This window comes from Ambystoma mexicanum, chromosome 13 (genome assembly GCF_040938575.1).
Source record: "Ambystoma mexicanum isolate Mex_15411 chromosome 13, UKY_AmexF1_1, whole genome shotgun sequence".
NCBI lineage: Eukaryota > Metazoa > Chordata > Amphibia > Caudata > Ambystomatidae > Ambystoma > Ambystoma mexicanum.
The window spans coordinates 543,487,420-543,508,794 of NC_090938.1; the positions used below are offsets into that span (position 1 = coordinate 543,487,420).

Sequence of the window (21,375 nt, forward strand, 5' to 3'; positions counted from 1 at the left end):
CCGGAACTTCAAGGATTTTATGTATTTGTTGAGGTGGCAAAGATCTAAAATGGGCCGCCAACCGCCAGTCTTTCGGACAAGGAAGTACAGCGAGTAAACTCCAGAGCCCCGGAACCTTTATGGGACGAGTTCGATTGCTCCCTTTTTTAGCATTGCTCGCACCTCCAGCAGAAGCTGCGGAATGTGGTTTTCTTTCCTGGCCACCGATGGAAAACAGGGACACTTCCCTTGGCACTCCAGAGTGAGTCTGTGAGCCAGGGCATACAGCACCCAACCGTCGGAGATGGACCTCCACATGCCGACGAAGCTCACCAGCCGGCCTCCTACCGGGGGTGCTCTGTTCGTGGCCCGACGTCACAGCCGGTTCAGTCCTGTTTCGCAACCCTGGGCCCTTGGCGACAATGAGGTCCTCTGGCCTTGTTGCGGCATCTGTAGGCTTCCTGGGACGAAGAACGGGCCGACTGACGGTATGCAGATGAGCTGCCGCCGAATCCTTTGGAGGCACCTTGCGACTTGCCTCCGGAGGGCCGAAAGGACAGCCGTCAGTGTGCTCAAGGCACGGGCCGTCGGTGTCTGCCTTGATGGCCTGCAGTGACTCGTCCACTCCCTTGCCGAATAAGTTGTTCCTGTGAAGGGCATGTCCAGTACCCTAGTCTGTAAGTCCCGACTGAAATCGGTGGCCCTGAGTCAGCCACGCCAGCGAAGGCAGACGCTGTTACCCATCTGGCAGAAACAGGTGTTGGCGAGGTCCGTGGCCACCGTGATGGCATGGTCTGAAGCCACCTCGCCTTCTTGCAAGATCAAGGGCTTCTGCCCTCTTGTCGTTTGGGAGGAAGTCCCGGAGGGGGGCAATTTTAAACTACAGCTCCCTATCGTAGCGGGCCACGATAGCGAGAGCATTGACCGCCTTAATGGTCGTCGCCGACGAGATGACCCGACGCCCCATGGTGTCCCGCTTCTTGCCCTTGCCGTCCAGTGGGGAAGTGGAGTTCGATGCTGTCCCACCCAGCAGATTTCTTCTTGGCCGATGCGGAGACCACCGAATCTGGGGACGGCTGCGCTCTGAGGCACATAGGTGCAGTCTGTGACCCACTACTACTTCTTGTACTGTCTCTTCGCCGGGGCCGAGGATGGGTTCTTCAAGAAGGCCAGCCCTTCGTCCCAGAGGTCATCCAACTTTGGGATCTCGGCCTCTGCTCGCTGATAAATTAATCCCTCCTCCTGCTCTTCGGGGCATAGCTGAAAAAGCTCTGAGGCACTAGCGATCCTGGCATGAAAGGAGCCAATTTCATCGGGAGATTAGTTCCGTCGTCGCTGCAGTCATCTGTCCTCGTCGTCGCCGTCTGTCTCCGTCTCATCCCTTGGTGGAGGGGATGCAGGTGAAGGATGGCAGGGGTGGATGGACCCACCTCCACTTGGATGGAGGGCCACTGCTGGGTCGTCCGCCGGAGGCAAAGGCATCCTTGCTAGCAAGATGTCCTCCGATCGGTCAGTCGGTGGTGGCAACGGTTGCAAAGGGAGCATCAGCAGCAGCATAGTGTCCTCTGGCTCCTAGTCGATCTGCTGTTCCTAGTCAACTCCCTCATCACTCTCCACGTCCACCTCGTCGGGATCCTTCCCGTAGGCTCTGGCCTCGACGAACTTCTTGTCAAGAACTGATTTGAGGCCCGAAAGCTCGTCCTCGGAGGAGATCTCCCAGTCCGGTAGGACTATCGTGCCCCCCCTCTTCTCGCCCTGGGGCTTCACGGGGGTCTTATCGATGGGCGTGAAAGACAATTCCCTCCGCCTGGGCAGGGAAACTCTTCGCTTGGGGGCATTCGCCACTGGGGCAACCTCCGCGGTCTTTGCCAGGGATGCTACCACTCCCTCAATCGAAGCCTCAGTCTGGTAAACCTGGGCCTTCACAACGTTAGGTGCGTCCGAGGCCTTCACTGTGGGTTGAGGGCCACCGCCTCGCTCTCCTTGGCTTTCTCCATTGGAGCCGACCCTGCCTTCTCCAGGAACTTACCCGGATTGTCAGACTTCCTTTTCATCGAGCCGGAGCATTGGCTCATGGTTGACTGCGTCTGCGATGCTGCGTCCGGCCAGGCAGCCGAGGAGCCCGTACAAAAGGCGCTCCCAGTGCCCGCGGACTTGCAGTGCTTTGCCTTATGTTGGGTCGCCGGAGCGCCCTCAAAGGTCTTAGAAGACCGCCAGATTTTCTCTTGGGAGAAGTACGTTGCCGGGGGCTCACCTGCCGCCGACCTCTTCGACTCCAGCCAGTCAGCGAGTCACTTGTGATGGTCCTTCATGGTCTGGGAGGACATGTCATTGCAGAACGCACAGGTCTCCTCGATGTGCGATTTATCTGCGTGCATGCAGTAGAGGCACCGGGAGTGCCCATCCTCCTTGAAGACCTTCTGTAGTCCACATCCTAGGCAGATCCTAAACAGAGGCATCAAGTCTTTGTCTTTGGCCATGACCACGGGGGGTAGGCCTCCAAGATCTTCTGGAATCCTCCCTGAAGTGAAATTTGACGAAAACTCGCCCTATGTCGGGCGTACAGATTTCCGGAATGGATCCCCATTAATCGGAAGATGAATCGGTGGAGCTTGAGGCTCAATTTGAACAAAAAAATAGAAGAGCAAACTCTGAAAATACACAGTAAAAGCTCAAGAGCTAAGCACAAGGACTCCCAACACTTGACTGTGCGGTAAAATTCTGAAGGTGGCTGCCAGAGGAGGGACTTAGGTAGAGAGCAGTCATTGGCTGGGAACAGTATGACCCAGAGACCAGCAATTGGTTATTAGGAGAAAGACAGTTCAGAAACAAAACTGAAACTTATTTTTTTCTTTTACTGAGGATTCCCAGCCTGATGACGGGAAATATTTATGAGTATGTGAATCTATGCCAGACCCCATGCTGGAGAACATAGAAAATCATAGTGAGGATATTAAGTCGGTGAGAAAGTCACAATAAGGAGAAAAAGCCAAAAGCCCTCAGTCCAGCGAACGAGCTGGGGGTCTCTAAAGTAAAACGCAATTGGCACAAAGAAAAATTCTCCCCAACAATTCCTTAAGAGGCCTGTAATCCTGCAGAATCCACATCCTGAGGGAAAGCCAAGGAAATGTTTGACACCGACAACCACCCAATGATTGGTTGGACATCACGAGTTTGAGAGAGTGCACCCATATGTTTGCAAGCGTAGTCTTTCATGGCCGTCTGCACAGATGTGGACCCACAGAAGGTAGAAAGGACACATCCTGGCTGTCCTGGAACCAAGAAGCAACCGAGCCAAAGAAAGCCGCGAGGAAGCCCTGCTGCTGCATCTTGCCAAGATCCATCTGATACCAACAGAGTACTAGACCAAATGCTCCAAATCCGCTTAATTACAAATTTAGCTAATGTGTTCTTCAAAAGTAAACGTTTCTACATAATGTTGGGCTCTTGTCCAAAAAGGTGTTGCCAACACATGTTTCGACCTTGCAAAAAGGTCCTCTTCAGGGCTACATTACCATTTCCACGTTAACAAATGATCCCTAAATTTGCATTCATCGGACATATTGGAATGCACATAATCCCTGCATACATTTAAAATTGTTATAACACATTTTGTTAAAACAAGAGAATTGACAGCAAAATGTAAACCAAAAACACAAAAATTTGAAATTAGTTTAAGCCAACTTTCATGAACCCCATTTCACAGATACAAATTAGTGCAAAAATACATACCTGTATTAAAATACGAACCACCAGCCAGTCCGCCACGGTTCAGGGGGAAAAAAAATAGGGCAAAAAACTAAACATCCAATTAACAATAATGCCCTCACTTTCCACTAACAACTGTCAACACAATGGCATATTTCAATAGGTTATGCGCCACCACCAAAGCAACCATTCTTGTGTAGGTACTGACATATTATTTAAGTACAACAAGGACCCTCTAAAAGAGCCCAAGGACAAGGTCCGTGTTAGAATTACAATTACGCCCATCATAGGCCAAACACCACATCACACATGCCCACGAGTGCTCACACATTCAAAAAGCACCTACAGTGTCCAGGTCAAACTTAACATCAAAGAGGACTGGATCATTACTGTATCTATTCTTTAAAAGGTTCCATAACCCGCATTTAATCCAAGGAACAAAACCTAAACTACACACACCACTCTCCTAAATCTAAGAATGGGAGCAAGCTACGACCATCAAATAATAATAACGCAGTCCTAGTGGAGTCTGTCAAAATAAAAAGGTTCTATACTAAAAGCTATTGCCAATCCTTACTTCCAAATACAAAATGTGTGGGACAACAATGTAGGCAAAAGAAGTGTTCAAGAAATAATATGTCAGGATAGTTGAGCAGCTGGCTTCCCTTCCCCATGTTTTCATCACGGGACAAGGCGGCACGTTGCAGCGTCACACACTGTGGCTTCTTGGCCACAAGGAAACCATTCAAAGTATAGGTATCAGCACCTTCTGCCAGTCTCATGATTTTCACATTCACAGGTTCGCAATTGGTCTCCCTTGTTCGGGCTCGGACCATGGATCTCCCTCATTTGGGCTCAGATCACTTTGTATCAAAAACCAAAGACTTTCGATTGTGCGATGGGTTTTGATTAAACCGTCGCAGGATCACTTCGAATCACACCAATTTTTATTCTTTATCTTTTACTTTCGTTTCTGCCACTTCTCGGCTCAATATCTTACATAGACCTTCGAGTGAGCATACTCGCGTGGCGGACTACTCTGTCACGAATATTGCATCTTCTTTGCTACAGTTCAAACATCCATCAGCTGTTAGGCTGTCTTTGCGTCTTTCATTACAGGCGTGCAGCAATCTTTATCCTTGCTCTTTGTATACAAGGTTGCCGCTTGCAACCTTAACTTTAACACAGACCGGTCTTGCATCGGTTTTCCAAACTCGCCGGCTGTGTTGACCTTTCTTTGATCTTGGGGCAAAGGACGGTACCACAGCGGCTGCTGTTTTTCTCCGACTCGATCAGCCATGCGGAAAGGCCCTGGGTATCTGACACAGTACAGGATTATTCCATCTGGTTTATTGGCCTTCTGCTCTGAAATCCAAAAGGTAACGGCTTTCCACCGGAAAGGTCAAGTGCATCTCCCTCCGTGTGCAGCCTTCATGGGTTGCCGTCTTTCTTCCCTCTCTCAGCTGCCATCTCGAAACTGCTGTTCCTTTGAGTGCTTTGCCTCGCTCAGTGTGCTCTCATGCTCCGCCTTTTATCCGTGTGGGGAAGTTTAATGGAAGTCGGGTGTGAATGGTTATCACTAATTGCTGACCTTGCCTGACCATAGTAGTGGGGCATGTCAGGTACATGTTTCGGGTGGGAGTCTATTTTCTCCCAAAGTGGGCTGTCCGTGTGTAAGTGTTTGTGCACAAGACCCCCCCCCCTACTCAGGTGATGCTCCCGCACTGGTCCAACCACAGGGTCGGGATCCAAAGGATATGGCCGTACCCTGGCCACCTGAGAGAGACCCCCAGGGACTAGCTGGCGAGACACCTTCTGGTTTCTCACATAACCCAGAGCACTGCAGTTCCATTTAACAACGTAGCAGAAAGAAGAGCAGCCCTCACCCATGTCAGCAACCGGACAGCTATACATTTCTTCCCCATAGAGATCACCTCAATAGGAATGCTCAACACTTAAACGGACACTGGCCTGAAGGCCGCAGATGAGAGCCAAAATGACATCCCTTCAGAGGGAAGGAATCCATCAGCAACAGGCAGCGAGCCTGCAGGAGCCGCACCCCACTTCATAGGGAGAACATTCTTGAAATTAATTCAAGATGGTGACTGGACTATTTGATAACTTCCTCCCAAGCGTTCCGAGCTAAAGGGCATCACAGACTGAGCATGCCCAGAACAGTCACGTCACTCTATTCAGACTATCAATAAGGAGCCACTGAAGACCAAGCCCTTACATAAAGGGCTTTCTCCCAGGACAAGTGAAAGGGGGTGCAGAAGTGCAGACCTGGTAAGTTGCAGTGGGCGAGTGTTCAGGCAAAGTTGGAGACAAAAGCTGAAGGATATGGTGGAAGAGCTGCAGAAAGGAGGCTGGCAAGAGGTAGCCAGACAAGAGTGGAGGTAGGAGGAGTTGAAGGCCAACAAAGGGGTTTATCGAGGAGAGTGAGGAGTAGGATGTGAAGGAGAACAGGCACTGAAAAGAACTGAGGAATGAGGATGAGCTCGATAAGAGTCACGAGAAAAAAGATTGGAGAAACGCTCAGGGAGGAGAGGAGGAGAACATTTAAAGAAAGGGATAAGAATTCACAAGGAGGAGTAGACCACCTGTGGCAAATACCTTAGGATTATAGTGGGGGTCAGGGTGAGGGAGGAGGCTGCCGGTGACGTGTGCGCTTGACTGTGCGTTCACTTGCGCGGTGCGGCTTGTTGGCCGGTGTGCAGCGACCTGCTGTAGTACACCGCGACAGTGTTCCCCCACCTAGGGGGTGGGAACACTGGGGGCACCCTGGCGGATTGCCAGTGTGACCATTTTCCAGCTCTTCTCCTGGCGCTCCGGACTGTCTGGGCATGGTGGTTTGATCAGCTTGCAGGTCTTTCCTTACTGTGGCTCGCTCCTGGCCGGTGCTTCCTTAGTCTGTGCTCCATTGCCGTGATAGCGTGGTTGATGTGATGTGGCCTTTTTTGTGCTGGTGCTTCTTGGGCGAGTGGTACTACGCCAAGGAGAATATCTGATTGAGTTGGAGGGCTGTTTATGTTCACATTTGAGCGAATTGCAATTTCAGCTTAATTTAATTTTATTTTTTTGTTCGGTTGAAGAGTTGTCAACCTTTATTACAGAGCTACAAATATAGTAAATAAATGCGACAAGTACATTTGTGGTTAAAATCAGTGATACAATAATTCCATTATCAATCATACAATACTAAAACATATGTCAAAACTGTGAAACATGCTAAAACTCCTAAATTGAGCGCTCTAATAAAAGAGGTAATACCAATTACTATGGATGTGGTTTGCTCTGCCAGGCATATGTTCCAAGAAGCATTTAGGTCCGAGTCCGAGGTTGCCAACTGAAACAGTTTACACAAGTAGACGGTAGGTAGAGCAACTACCCCCGTACAAGTCATTACTAGATGTGCAATAATTTCCTCAATACCTGGTATCTTGCAAAACCTACACACCGTCCGTAATGTCTGCTTTTGTACTTTTAATATGTTAAAATCTTCGCCTTGAGAGTCAGTCAGAAAAACAGGTAAAGCTCCCATCTAACCAGTACCTAGATGTATAGATTTCTCGCATAATTTGTTTAATATTGGAGCCAATGTTAGCCAAGTGTGTACAAACTCTTCTCCTTCAATGTCTACATGTAAGACTACTCCGCTCAGGAATAATCATGTAGCGCAGGGCATGGCATGCACAAAGGAAGCAGATATTTCGGGCCCACGCATGGCTATAGATGCGGATGACATTGGTTGTTTGCAGGTCCCTTTAGCTGAAGCTGGTGAATCCTGTATTGATGAGACCGACAGCAGAGGATGGGTCGCCCTGAGAAGAACACTCTTGAAGGATGTGTTCAAGGGTCTGATATTATTAGGCCATCTAGGAGGTTTACTAATGAACCATCTAGTAATCCATCCACATCAGGAAATTCAATGGGGGAATCTCCTGTGCAAGACTCTCCAGTGTTAGAGCCTAGAGATGGACATCCCGGTCAGTTTGACCCAAGCAGTACGACAATGGCTGCCTATTAGGGACAGGCGAATTGGAGAGCTTAATTTATGTAAAGATTTTACAGACTTCTGCTATTGGATAGATGTGATAGATAAGCTGGCAGTGCAATTTCAGCCAGTGAAAGTGGATAAAGCTTGCCAACAGGATCAGACTGGAGATGAGATCAGATATCACAAACGGTTATTGGTTCCTAGGGGAAAAACCAAGCTCTAGCGGATGGGAAGAGTACAAATATGGATAAATCCCGTCAGACAAATGTAGAGCAGAAGGGTATCAAACAACCAGGGGATATAAAACACATGACATGGAGGAAGGGACTACATAATTTGCAGGTGTCGTCTGGTGTGAGGCCACTTCTCCCTCCTCCCGCCCCCCATTTCCTGTGGGGTCCCTCAGGGAGCATGTATGTCCCCCCCTACTGTTCAACCTTTATATTCAACCTTTTTGTTACCCGTTGGATGAGCTTGGAGTGTACTTCTCGAACTATGCTGATGACACCAAGCTAGCTCTTTGGTTATCAGGGGATTATGCCAAGGACGTCGCCCTTCAGACCATCAATCTTCACGTTGAGATCTGGATGAGCAACAACTGGATGTGTCTGAATGGGGCTAAGGCTGAGCTGTTGGTATTTGGCACCAAGTATGCTCGAGCAAAATTAGACCCCAGCTACCGATCATTCTCCATTCTCAGTTGTCCAATTCCGGTCTCAGAGTGTTAAAACTCTGGGCTTCTATCTTGATCCTTTGCTTTGTGCAGCCACTCATAGCAACCAGACAGTAAAAATGGTTCCTACTACCTTAGGCTGCTGAGAAACCTGTGTCCCTTTGTCAGCATCTAGTTGCTCCTCAGTGGCACGTATGGTTGTGATATCCAGACTGGACTATGGCAATGCATTATTGATTGGGGCCAACAAGAAAAACATCCATGCCCTCCACACTCTTCAAAATGATGCAGTTCGTATTATCACGAAGAAAGCTAGAAGAGATCATTTTTCTGATAGCCGGCAAGATCTCCATTGGCTCCCTGTGGCCTACCGGCTGGAATTTAAGACTGCCTCTCTGGCCCACAGATCTTTATACAGTACTGCCCCAGTCTATATTAAAGAACTGGTGTCCTTTTATGAGCCACCAAGGAAGCTTTGCTCCTCTGCCTTGGCACTGGTCAACATCGCTAAATTTGCACTCTCCAGTTGTCTAGGCAGATCCTTCTCCTTCAAGGCTTCGAAAATCTGGCCTACCTTCCCTTTGAAGCTCAGGCTGGTAAAGGAATACAATCCCTTTCGCCAGAGATTGAAAGCTGTCCTTTTCAACTAATGCTCTCTACAATCATGCCTCTCTGAAATAGAACATGCCCTGCTTTTGCCCACCTTGGTCACCTGTCCAGTCTTTTTGTTGCTGGTCCCTGTGTTTCTGTGCCCTGATGCATGTGGGCTTCAGCGCCCTACAAATAAATAAGCCTGACCCAGATGGAAAGCAAGTACAACCACCTTTGTTAATTTTGCGGAACAAAGGAAAGATACCAATTCAACACATCACTGACCTAAAAGATTGACTCCCCAGAAATCTTCGCACTGGTAAATATATCATGCCTCCAATAGCCTATGAGCTCTTGAAAGACTTATTGGCTACAGAAATTTCATTATCACTAATATGGAGCCTTCTGTGGGACATGAACCTAAGGATGCCCTGTGGAACAAAGTACTGTCATGGCTATGGCAAAAGACTGCCAGGTGTCGCAAGAATGTCGGATATCATCCGAAGGATCAAGATTGAACAGTGGAGTACCCAGAAGGGCAGGGACTGTATTCTGGTGGGGTACAAGTAATCTGCCATTCTTCTTGTCCATATGTAATGACATGGCGAGAGTTTCATCAGACTTGAAGTTGATTACTGACTTTGATGTTAGTTTAATTTTCTTTCTGACCAGTTCTCTTTCTCCGGTTTGTAGGTTGTAGTTTTGGCTGTTATATTGTTTATGCGCCTGTATTGGAGCGCCATATACAAGTAAGGTAAAATGGGGGGTAGACTCCACAACATTGAGAAGTCTGAGTTACAATCATGTGGAAAGGGTATCCAGTGAAAATAATGGCAACAAAAATGTAGTCCGTGGAAAAAAAGTGGTGAAAATACCTCTGCAGTGGACAAAGTCGGCAAGCAAAAAGTAGTCAGAAAATGCAGCTGAAAAATTTGCCAAAAATGCAGTGCTGCAAGGGTTTAGTGGCCTTGCGATTGCCTTGATTAAGCCTTGATAGGGTTAAGGTAGGTGTTATGGTAAAGGTAGGGATAATAGAAAAATGATTTTGGGTAAGTGTTAAAGATAGGGAGGATGAAGAGGGGTTGCAACTAAGCGTGGCCCAGAATGCCAGACAGAACGACCAAAAACGATTGCATTGCAGTTTCCCTTTTCAACTTTGCAGCTGTGCTCAACCATTTTAAAATGTGGACATGCCTATGCATGAATGTTTTGTCGTTTTTCTGGGTTTTATAAATCAGCTCAGATTGCGCCTACTCCTTTAAACAGAATGCTCATTATCAGTCAAACTTAACGTGATGCATGTGTGAAGGTTTAACGAAGGTAGCGATCGTTCTTTTGTCTCCAAGATCTCAGCCCAAGGTTAGGTTATCAGATGACATATGCCATCAGAGACACCATATGCCCCAGCCTGGTGCTCTCAGATTTCCATTAATTGCTTTGTGGGTCACTTGAATGGAATACAATGGACTCAAATTAAACTAAAGTATAAGCAAAGCACAGAATGGTATAGTGTGTTCTCAGTGGCATGCAATTCATCTGCTAACCATACTTGTAGCTGCCATGGAGCCCCACCGAGTGTCAAGCAAAACTAAAAAGGTTGAAGGCTGTGGCATTGCTCCGGGCACTGCAGTCCTGCAGACCGTCGTATTTCTGCCTGCAGTGCCATTATAGAAGGGAAAAGACCATGTGCAAGTCAGGCTTGGGCCCAGCCCAAAAAGAGCAGTTCAGCCAAACTCCTGGATCACACCCATTCTGCACCAGAACACAAGCAACCCCAGACATGTTTTAGCCTCATTGGGCCTCAGCGAGTTGTTGCCTGCATCTCTATGCAAACAGGTCTAGGCACCATGGCTGGGCATACCTGTGCCACTCAAGGTGACACAAGCAGAACTGGAGGTAGATAGCTGGAAGGTTTTCAATTCTGCAACCTTAGTCTTTCCCCTTCTGCAATGGCATGGTGGGCTGTAAAGTGATGCTCGTGGGGGCAGTCCAGGGCTTTGCGAGTGGTCTTTAATGTATTCAAGCCCTTGTAGCCATCCCTCTTCAGTGATGCATAATATTTGGGTCACCCAGAGTCACAGTGGTGAATTTGGTCATTGAAGCAGTGCACAAGCCAAAAGGATATCCATTCCTTGCCACCTATGAACCCTGGCACAGTCCAGCAAAGCAAACGGTGTGGCACAGCGAACAGACCGTCTTGCTCTTTTACAGCACTGGAAAACAGAAAGAACCCATCATGAAGTGCATTAAAAAAAAAGGAGTTAGATCATTTTAAGACCAGTGGCTGTCATTTGACTATTTAAACAACGTTTGCATATTTGAACATTTGTTTTCATGGCCTCTCTGTGGAGTGTGAGGACACAGGAAACGCTATTTTCGCCGAAACAAAAGCCATGATCATATATTGAGATCACGAACACTAGTTGACGAGTAAGGTTGGTCTTGCTGGGAATAAACACGTTTAGCATATGTGTCTGTTGGATAATGTGGCCGCTTTGTGGGGAGAGAAGGCACAACATCTTTAACTTGGACATCTCGATTACACATAAGCGAGAATTTTAAGACTAGTCAAAGTGCCTTTCAATGTTTTAACACTTTTTGCCTGCTACCGGACCATCTGCTTTCATGGCCCTTTTTGTTGGCCATAAAGCTGAAAACCTATTCATCTAGAAACTTTAAACTATGTATGTATCTGAAATTATTTTAAGATTAGTGTTGGCGTTTGTTTCGACCATTCACGTTATTGTCTTTTCTGCTGCGAGTGACAGCAAAGTAAGTTTCATTTTCCCGTCCAAATTGTATTCTCTCTAAACGATCGCTTTAAGAGCAGTGCTTCGGTTAGGGCTGACATTTTAACATGCTTGGCTTACTTGGCCATTCTTTTCATTTACATCGAAGGCTAAGGAAGAGAACATATATTTGCTTTTACGTGAGGCAGTGGAGCAGTGATTGTGTTGTGCTTTTAACATCTTGCAAATTAAGTTCTCTTCCATTGCCTTTACACGGGAATCCATAGACCTCGCGGGCGAGGTGGTGTTCATTGCTGCTGCGCAATCGGATGGTAATTACCAATGTGTGCTAGTTTTAGCTACGTTACGTCTGAACATTATTACTGTGATTTGGTAGTAATAAAGCTGTTCTACTTCGGCAATCACTGAGTGTTGCTTACGGAAATTTTATATAGAACGATGGGTTATTTCCTTTAACAAGCTCCAAAACATTTTTAAGAGTGTTTGTGGTGCTTAAAATAGAAACATACTGAAGCCTTACTCGTTGGAACATTGCTTCTTGCTGGAGCTCTTCCTTGCTTAAAAATTTAAAAAAACTTGCGTTATATATCCGATGCATTTATCACAATAAACTCTTGGATATTTTCTAAGACCCTTTGGTTTTGCCTTCCTAGAAGAGGCCGACAAAATGATTTTTTCCCCGTTTTAGAAAATTCACTCTTAATTCTGGAAATTACAATCAGGTTTGTGGCCCACGTTTCTTTTTTGGCAGCGAAACCCAGCTCTAGTGCTTCTGTTCTTCAGACTAATCTGAAACTTCAGTGATCACCCAAATACAATCTGTAGTGTATGCTTTTATATATAAAGCAAAATAAAGTAAATTCTCAGCCCCCCCACCACCACACAGTTGCTGGCTATACTTGCTCACAATAGTAGCCCACTGCATCACTTGGTTGCACATGTGATTAAAAAAGTGCACACAAACATTCTAAAAAATAGAGAGGGAAGATGGGTAAAGACGGTACACTAACACAACCTGTAGAGAAGCTTGGCAGCAAACCTCTTGGTGGAAGCTCGCACATCTCCGCCTTGTCTAGCCTAAGCTTACACCACTGTCTAGGCCGAATGGGTAAGGGTATGCAGGGCTCAGAGAACCAGCTGAAGGGTCTCCCTGAAATCTGGCACAAGAAGCCGAGGACACTACCCCCTCATACAGAGTGATGAATGACCAAACCTGGGAAGGCATACCTGGAGTGAGAAGTACGAAACCCAGAGACTTTCAGGACAGGCTAGTTGCCCATCCTGCAACTACCCCCAATATCTAGAAGCTTCAGTGTGTGCCTTGTGTTAATACTACTCTGCTTTGCTACACCAAGTAAAACAGAAGATCAGTGAGATACTAAGGAGATGGAAAATTCAACATTCAATGCCTATATTTTCTCTGAAATACAATATCACGAAGAATGCACACCTGGCCGAAAAGTATTACTAATGCCACGTGCATTTGGCAAAAGACAAACATATGACTCTTACCTTTTCCAAGGGGCAGCAACCCCACTCCCCAGATGCAAGACGGCAGCAAGTCTCCCCATCTGGGCAGGTTGTGGTATCATTACACTGGACATCTTGAACTGGGAAGAAGAAAAATAGAAACATCACTTCCATGCTGAATATGCTTTTTTGTTTTTGATCTATGTAAATAAAACCAATAAGTGTACAACTTCACAATAAACCCTTTTTTTAATAAATACGCCATCAAATATACAACATATTTAAAAAAAGGCAAGCACCTTGCAATCAATCTTTTTTGGGCTACAGTGTGTTGCAGTTGGGGACTGATGGAATTTTACTTAAGGCCTGCAGACTTGTATGACGAATCTTGGACCATGCAGAACAGTAGCCATCAACGTGGAAATCACTGGGGCTGCATCCATACTGCGGGAGGTGGCACAGAACAAATCGTGATTGGTTGGCAAACGCATGAGTGCCCATCAGGCTGTGTGAGGATGAAGGGCGCCACAATTCCATGGCACAGCACACCTACAGGCCCTGAACTAGATCACTAAGGTGGATTTCGGAGATCCGGAAAAACTACCACAGAGATGCAGGGTGTTACAATTTGGCAGTGTTACATGGAAAACTCCAGAAATGGAAGTGATCCATTTTACATGCAGTATCGCATAAAGCTTGATGGTCCTGTAAAGCCATGACTCTGGAATGTACCATTCGGTAGGCCATTGTTAATGTAACAAACTCAATGTATCTTAGTGATTTTTCTTTGAGCTGTATGAAAATACATTGTCTCTACCTTTGCTGCCTGTCTGCAAGTTCCACTAGAGGTAAGAGAAAGGTAATGTTGGACCACAAGGTGGATGGCTGTTTCCTATTCAAGGGTAAGTTGTGGAGAAATTAGGTAGTGCTGGATTTTGGGTGGTGCCAGATACAGAAATCAAATCTAAGTTTTTCTTATGTAAAAGATGGAGGGAGGAGGTTTGATCCCATTCGAAGATGGAGGGGAAATAATGTAGCCTTCATTGGTCTGTAATCTGCAGGCAAGGACGTTTGGAACCTTTAGAAAGGTTCTAAACTGCCTTTGACCCAAAGCTGGCAGGTTTCAGATCCTTGGGCTAAGCACGGCCCTTTTGAGAGATTTCCTGAAAGCTAAACCTGCCAAAATGTAATTAGGCCAGTTCACTAGCAGAACGCAGAGACCAAAGGTAAGTGATTTAAGAAAAAATGTATGACAGAATAATGTATTAATGAAGCTTAGAATCATTTGGAGATAGAAAAGTTTAGATAGTTGTTACTCTTTGAAAAGTGGGGATTGAGTTGGGGAGTTCCCAGCAGTAAGTTGTGGTCTTACGTGTCAGTTGACACAGGAATAGCAGGACATTTGTTACTTAAAATGCAGCATGAATTAATCTAGTTGGGCGGCGATGAAGGCGAGGGTAAGCGTCTGAAGCAGCAACATACCAGATCCATCGCATTTCCACGGCTGAACAGGAGCAAGCCAGTACAGAGACATGCGTATCTCCAGCAAAACAGCGGTTCTTTGAGAATATAGAGGGCACCTTGCTACGTCCATGTTCCTAGTCTGCATTTTGTTGGGTGCACGGTTGCCAAGGCGAACGGAAGACAAACTATGCATGAGGGAGCAGGTGTATGTCAAAGAGAAGAGCATGCAATGTTTGAGCGTGAGAAGTGTGAGCACGGATTAAAGCGCAGCAATGATATTGCCACGCAAGTTGCATAGACCATCAGAGAAGAAGTCTAGTATATGAAAGACAAGCAAAGAAAAAGCTGTACAATTGTACATAGAGTTAACAGAGTATAGAAGGAAAGAGCCAGCCAAGTCCAGAATGGAAGGACTGAAATATGAAAAAATGTACAGTGACAAAATGACCAGGAAAACCTAAAAACAAAGAAAATTGGATTAAATATTCAAAAAAGAAAAACCGCTAAGCCTTACCGAGATGCGATCAGATATAGAGGCACGCCGTTGGGCCCTAGGTGTAAAACCGTCCTTGCTAAGATCTGATAAAAAAGTGGGGTCTAATTATTTTATCCACAGGTCACAGGAAGGGGCTGAGGTGAAGCCCACACCTCCTTTATTGTATGATCAAGAGTTTCTCTTAGATACCCTGCACTTAGTTTGATAGTTCAAAACAGTGGATTTGCCACACATCTTGTGAAAGTCCTGTTTTAAGTACAATTTTTATTCCTTTATCAATTGTTTCATGTGGACTCAGTCCCAATTGTGGTCAGCCGACACGCATTTCGACCGCGTGGGTCTTTATCAAGGCAGGTGGTATGAAAAAGATGGCCTAATTGAGGTAGGGTGGTGAAGAGCCGTCAGTCCTATGGTTGACGGCTGGGCTTGAAGTCTGCCCTAATTCAGTTAATCTGGACGCAGACATGCGTCTTGGTTTGATACCCGTGTTGGAGTGAGCGAAGGGGAAACCATAAATGATGGGACTATGAGTCCACATGAAACAATTGATAAATGAATAAAATTGTACTTAAAACAGGACTTTCACAAGAAAGTGTGGCAAATCCACTGTTTTGAACTATCAAACTAAGCACAAGGTATGCAGGAGAAACCCTTGATCCGATAGAGGCAAACCTACTATTGGGAGAGAATAATACGGAAGGTCAATCATTTCGGAGTCTTTTCAGTAATGTGGTTATACTTTTATTCTCTTGCTGCAGAACCAGAACGGAGTACGCCAGAAACTTGCAAGAAGGACGGGCTTGTCTGAATCCGATAGTTTTTAAATTTTGGTCCACTTCCCTTTCCCATCAGGAGTGTTACGTCTGTTGCTGAATACTGAGCAGCTGCTGGTAGATCATCACAGGTGGGACTGTTAGGATCTAGCAACCTCCGCAAGAAGACTTCTTGGGACGCCACACTGTCTATTTTATTATTTGGTGATGTGCTGCACAGCTGCAGGTTTCCTCATTTGGTGCTGTCGCGCCACTGATTCACAATGCCCAGCTGCAATTAACAGAGTAGCAGAGTGCTTCCCATCAAACATCTGTGCACACAAGGAGGACAGGTAAGAGGTCTAATTGAAGTTCCCGAGCCGCCTGGGAAGGTTGCAGTTTCTTCTTGGGCTGCGTGAAAGCCATGACAGTTTAACTAGAAGGCAACATGGCTAGATATGGAATGCAAAAATAATTAAAGGGGGAAAGTTAAAAAAGGCCAATTAAAACTGAACTCTTAGCAGAGAATGTAAAACAATGCAGGGGATCAGAGAAGAAAAGGAGGAAATTAGAAATGTGTAGATGGTAACTGATGGGGGAGCCAAGGGGAAAAAAGCTGTCGGCACTTCCATAGCAGAACAATTGGCATGCTACTAGGTATAGGATATGAAAATGGGAATCAAAAAGATCCTGACACGCCTAATCAACAACATATTATATGTTTATAAGCTACTGACCAACATGTCAACCATAAAATGGAACACTGAAAAGAGGCTAGATTTCAGTTTCAAATAGAGGGGACATTCAACAGAATTAAGGTGTTTTACTAAAGAAGCGTTCCGGATACCAAGGATTGGTCAATAAAACCAGCAGAAAGAGGAGTCTCAAAATGTGTTTGTAGAGGGTTCAAAAAGCTTAGAGGACTCAAGGTTAAGACACTTACAACAAACCTGAACTACGCCATAAACTAGAAAAGAACAAAGAAATAACAGAATGGGAAAGACTAACCTGGCCTTCTCCCATGGCAGAGTTAGAGCCACAAATACTTTGTGTCCTGCCATCAGTAGGTAGAAGGTTCTCACAAACACAAACTGGACAGTATTCAGACAAGTGTACTAAATGCTTCATACTATAATGGCACCTGGCACAACCACTAGCCCCACTCACCAATCTCCTTCAGGGACCAGGGCTTCATGACAAGCGATTCCAGTGCAGGGGTCTTGATAAGCAGCGGGCTGGAACCGGCCTCAGAGTTGCACTTGCTACGGATCAGGTCACACTCGGTCCTCGGTGGGCAACAGTGCACGTGGTCAACACAGCAGACAGCCTGAAATACAATGAGATCTATTTTAACCACCAGCAACCACTTTTACCTGTGTACCCCTTTGTCTGTCCTTCCCACAAGCTTAGTACATACTCTGAGCTTTGTGTTTCAACTCCACAAACCAACACCCTGACCCAAACAAATGCCCCTGAGCACTGACTTCTATCATGGCTCCATACTTTGCCTACTCCTTCCTACAGCTCTCCTAGCACCCTGCTGTCAATCATGCATCTATGATGTGAACCCCCACCAGGATCTCTTCATCCCTAGCACTCAAGTCGGCTGCTCTCCTTGCCTAGGGGCTACATTCTATAACTCACCTGTCCATAGTGCTACTGCCACCCATTGGGCCTTTCTATAGAACTCTTAATGTCTTATATTACAGCTTATTAGCACACAAGTTTACTTGAAAACCCCAACTATCTCAGACCAGCCTCCACACCAACATTGCATAGGTAAAGCAAGAGCTGCTTTCTCCTAAAGCAAGGCCACAAACCACCTGCAAACCTGAAGAGGCAAACATTACAAGCCAATTCTCTGTCTATGAGCAAGGTAACCAGTTACAACTGTCTGACCATTGGAGGATGCTCTTCAGATGGTCAACTAAAGAGGTCCTTTGACTGGATGCAGGTAATATGTTGGGGCGCATAGGGAAAGACTTCCTGGTATTAGCACAATGGTGGATATGGCCACCTGGAATCTCAGGATTATTTCAGACAGGTGTAGACTATAGCAAACGCAGCCATTTTGTTTATTCTGGGTTTTTAAAAATGTTGTTGCATGCACTTTAAATCTTATTTTTCTATCTCCCCCTCCCTCGGTCTTAAAATAAAGTGGTGGCTAGGATGTTTTTAAAAAATGGAAGTATCAATAGCGATTTTTGCACATATATAGTGACACTTGATTTCAAATTCCACCAACAGCACCATGCACTTAATTGTGATGGGTATATGAAGGGTTTATGAATTATAACTTTATATTCATATTAAGAATCAAGTTTTGAATGTGCATGCTACAATATTGATTTTAACTTGGACTATGGCCTCTACCCTTTGAGTACATTTGTGAGGGGAGGAGTGAACATATACGCACCTATTGTTTGAGCAAAATGTGTAATATGTACACAATTCAGGATTCATTTGTTGAATGTGCAACACATTAATATCCGGGGCTCACTACTCACTGTTTAATTATGTGTTACAATTAAATATTCATGTTTAAAAACAAGTTCACATATAGGCAAATGAATATAGGTTTAAAATGGCCGACAGTTTTCTAATGATATTAGTTGAGCTGGTGTGACATTCAAACAAAAAAAGGACTGACCTTTTCTGTAATGAACCATAGAGATGATGTAAAGACTGACAATTTCCCCATTTTAACGGGTGTTTTTTTTTACTCAGGGCATTTATTAAAGAAAATATTTATATGAAAGTTACAAGACAACATTCGCACTTGGTACGAACTATTTTCCTTGTGCAGATAGTTTAGACAAAACAAAGATGATTGAATACATAATAGTTAAAGTAACTGGACAAAGTCTTGGAATGAACAGTATCTTGAGTTGAAAAAGATTTATAAAGTATTGCATTTCATTTCTCATTGATCAGCAGAACAGCCGACACGTGTTTCCACCAGCTTGGTCATTATCAAGGCAAAAAGGAGAAATTTGTGAGCTTGAATCTCAGAGACCAGTATGTCCCACTTCAAGAATAATATGTTGTCACTCAAGGGAGTAGTCTCAATAGACATGGCACAGATGTGCTTTCAGAGCATTACTAGCTCCGTTAGATAAATCACTTGAAATCAACTGCCCCCTTCCTAGCATGAAAACTCTGTGGATTACGCTGTAGTTTAAGGATTACACGTGCCACATCCAGCCATTTTCAGGATGGGAGCCATGGAAAAGGGACTGTGGAGCAAAAGACACTGCGCAATAAGGTTTGTGGTGTGTACGCAAAAAGTATGGTAGAATGCCTTTGTACAAAGAAGTGAAGAAAGCTATGGTGGAAGTGTGCACGCTAAGGGACAGGCAGCCTGGGTGTATGCATGATCTGTATGTACTTGTTTGCAGTTCATAACATGCATGCAGTACTATTTGAGCGTTAATGTTTGAAACGTTTGAAGTGGGGTACTGCAGAAAAAAAACTGCAGTGTACAAGGTAAGTGGCAGGCATCCTACTGTTATGAATGCATTGCATGTATGATATATGATGTGCATTTCTGATATCGCATTCGTAATGCGCTTATACACACACGTTTAGCACAGCGCAACGAGGCAACGGAAGGGGAACAGAGGGGAGACAAACAAACCCACTAGGCCAGGTGTGCCTTGGATCGGCTAAGTGCATAGGTGGGGGGGAGGGGAAGTGCTCTACATGGGAAGAAGGACAAATGCCAATAAGTAAAAATACAGCCAGAATGTGCCAAGTGCAAGGATAACTGCACACAGCAGGTGGTGGAGGAAGAACTGGTAGGGATACAGAAAAGTCCCCAACTGCAGGGTTTGGTAGAAAAGCAGTGCAGGGGTGCGACTGGCGGGGGAGGTGGCATGGGCCCGACAGTCGCCCCATAACCAGAGCAGATTCAATTTCTGCCAGTTAGTGAGAGGAGGAGAAAAAGCAGGCGCAAAGAAAGGCTTTGAGGTGCTTCCGGAACCGGCGATGGTTCTCCTCAAGGTTCAGGGAAGCAAGAAGGCTGTTGCAGAGGGAGGGTCCAGCCAAAGAAAAACATCTACCGCCAACTGGTTGCTTGTAGAAGCGTCTCCCCCTTAGGTAGTTGGAGGCGGATGAGGGAAGAGCTGGAGTACGGAGATATATAGGAAGTGAGACTTGAAGATATGGAGGTCCCAGGGACCAGAAGGCCATGTGCATAACGCAGAGGGTTTTCACCTTATTCCTCGAAGCACTGGGAGCTATTGCAGACATTTTATTGCAGGAGCCATACCATCCCTGGCTTTGAGGCCAAGGCCAAGTCGCGCAGTCCTCTTCTGGATGCGTTGCAGAGGGCGGAGAGTAGAAGCAGGCAGATTTAAAAACAGCCAGCTGCAATAGTGGAGCCTAGACAGAAGCACAGCTGTGCAGACCGTGACCTTTTGGGAACTTGCTTTTGGTTGCTAATATAAATGCTTTTGGTGGCATATTTTTACAATCTATGAAGGAGATGCGTTACTGGGGAAAACCTTTCATAGCATTGTCGTAAGGAAAGCAGAGAGTTTGTTATTACAATGTTTGATATGGTGAAATCAAAACGTTGCAAGCACATACCACTGAAGTGCCATTTGATGGTAAGGTGTGTTGGAAAAAAAAACAGTTTGCTTTTAAAGGAACGTAATGGACGCTTAGTGGCAGATACTGTGCGCAGAGGCACTTATAACGCAGTTGTAAACATATTGCAGACAAAGTTTCCATACCTCCATTTTGTGGTGATGGGTGCTAATGTGGATGATTGTGCCTGCACAAATCTTGCAATCTTTTACGGAACTTTCTACTGGATGTGCTTTTGAGTGACAGGACACTTGTACGCTGAATTTGTTACGGTACCTATCAAGTGTTCTGCAGAACTGACAGTGTTAAATGCTAACGTCTTGGATGGCATTGGTATAATCGTGTGTGACTATTTGCCCGTAACCCAATGAGGTAGTGGTGGAGAAGATAGTGGAAAGGGAAGAAGGACTGCTCCTGCTTTACGGGGGTGCAGCCCTCGCGTTACTTTGGGAAGCACACATGCCACAATCTGCGCTTCTCACCATGCTGCCCAAACGACATGGTACTGTGGGGATTATCCAGTCAGGTACTGTGGGTGTTTAAAGGAAGGGGTGGTCAAACTGTTGTACATTATACTCTGCGTAGTGAGGGTGGCTGACATGGCAAAACACATTGCGTTGACTGTAGGTGATCCCTTTGTCACAGATCTGCACAAGTATGTCCTGGAAAGACACTGACAGCAATTTCGGTTTGGAAGGAGTGGATGCATTGTGGAATGCTGTCTACGAGTGCAGTTTTGCCGATATGCATGCACTTTGCAAAAACCTGCCCGCTTTTGCTACTGTCGATGTTATCGTCATCCACTACGGCGGCATGCATATAGGTTAAGTGGCTTGCTTAGATTTGTTCCGTCGACTGAGGAGATTGCGGAATGTAGTGAAGAGGCTTTTTCCCCACTGCTATGG

At 45.7% G+C, this 21,375-nt stretch overlaps 1 protein-coding gene across 4 annotated transcripts in view; it reads right to left on the reverse strand.

Moving 5' to 3' along the window:
- GRN (granulin precursor) overlaps positions 1 to 21,375 on the reverse strand; it is a 906,558-nt gene that overhangs the window by 370,589 nt on the left and 514,594 nt on the right. For all 4 annotated transcript variants that reach the window (XM_069634286.1, XM_069634284.1, XM_069634287.1 and 1 more), the window contains exons 8-9: positions 17,048 to 17,207; positions 13,211 to 13,308 (exon numbers count right to left, since the gene is read on the reverse strand). In XM_069634286.1, coding sequence (XP_069490387.1) covers positions 13,211 to 13,308; positions 17,048 to 17,207 — 258 coding nt within the window. The remainder of the gene's footprint in view (positions 1 to 13,210; positions 13,309 to 17,047; positions 17,208 to 21,375) is intronic.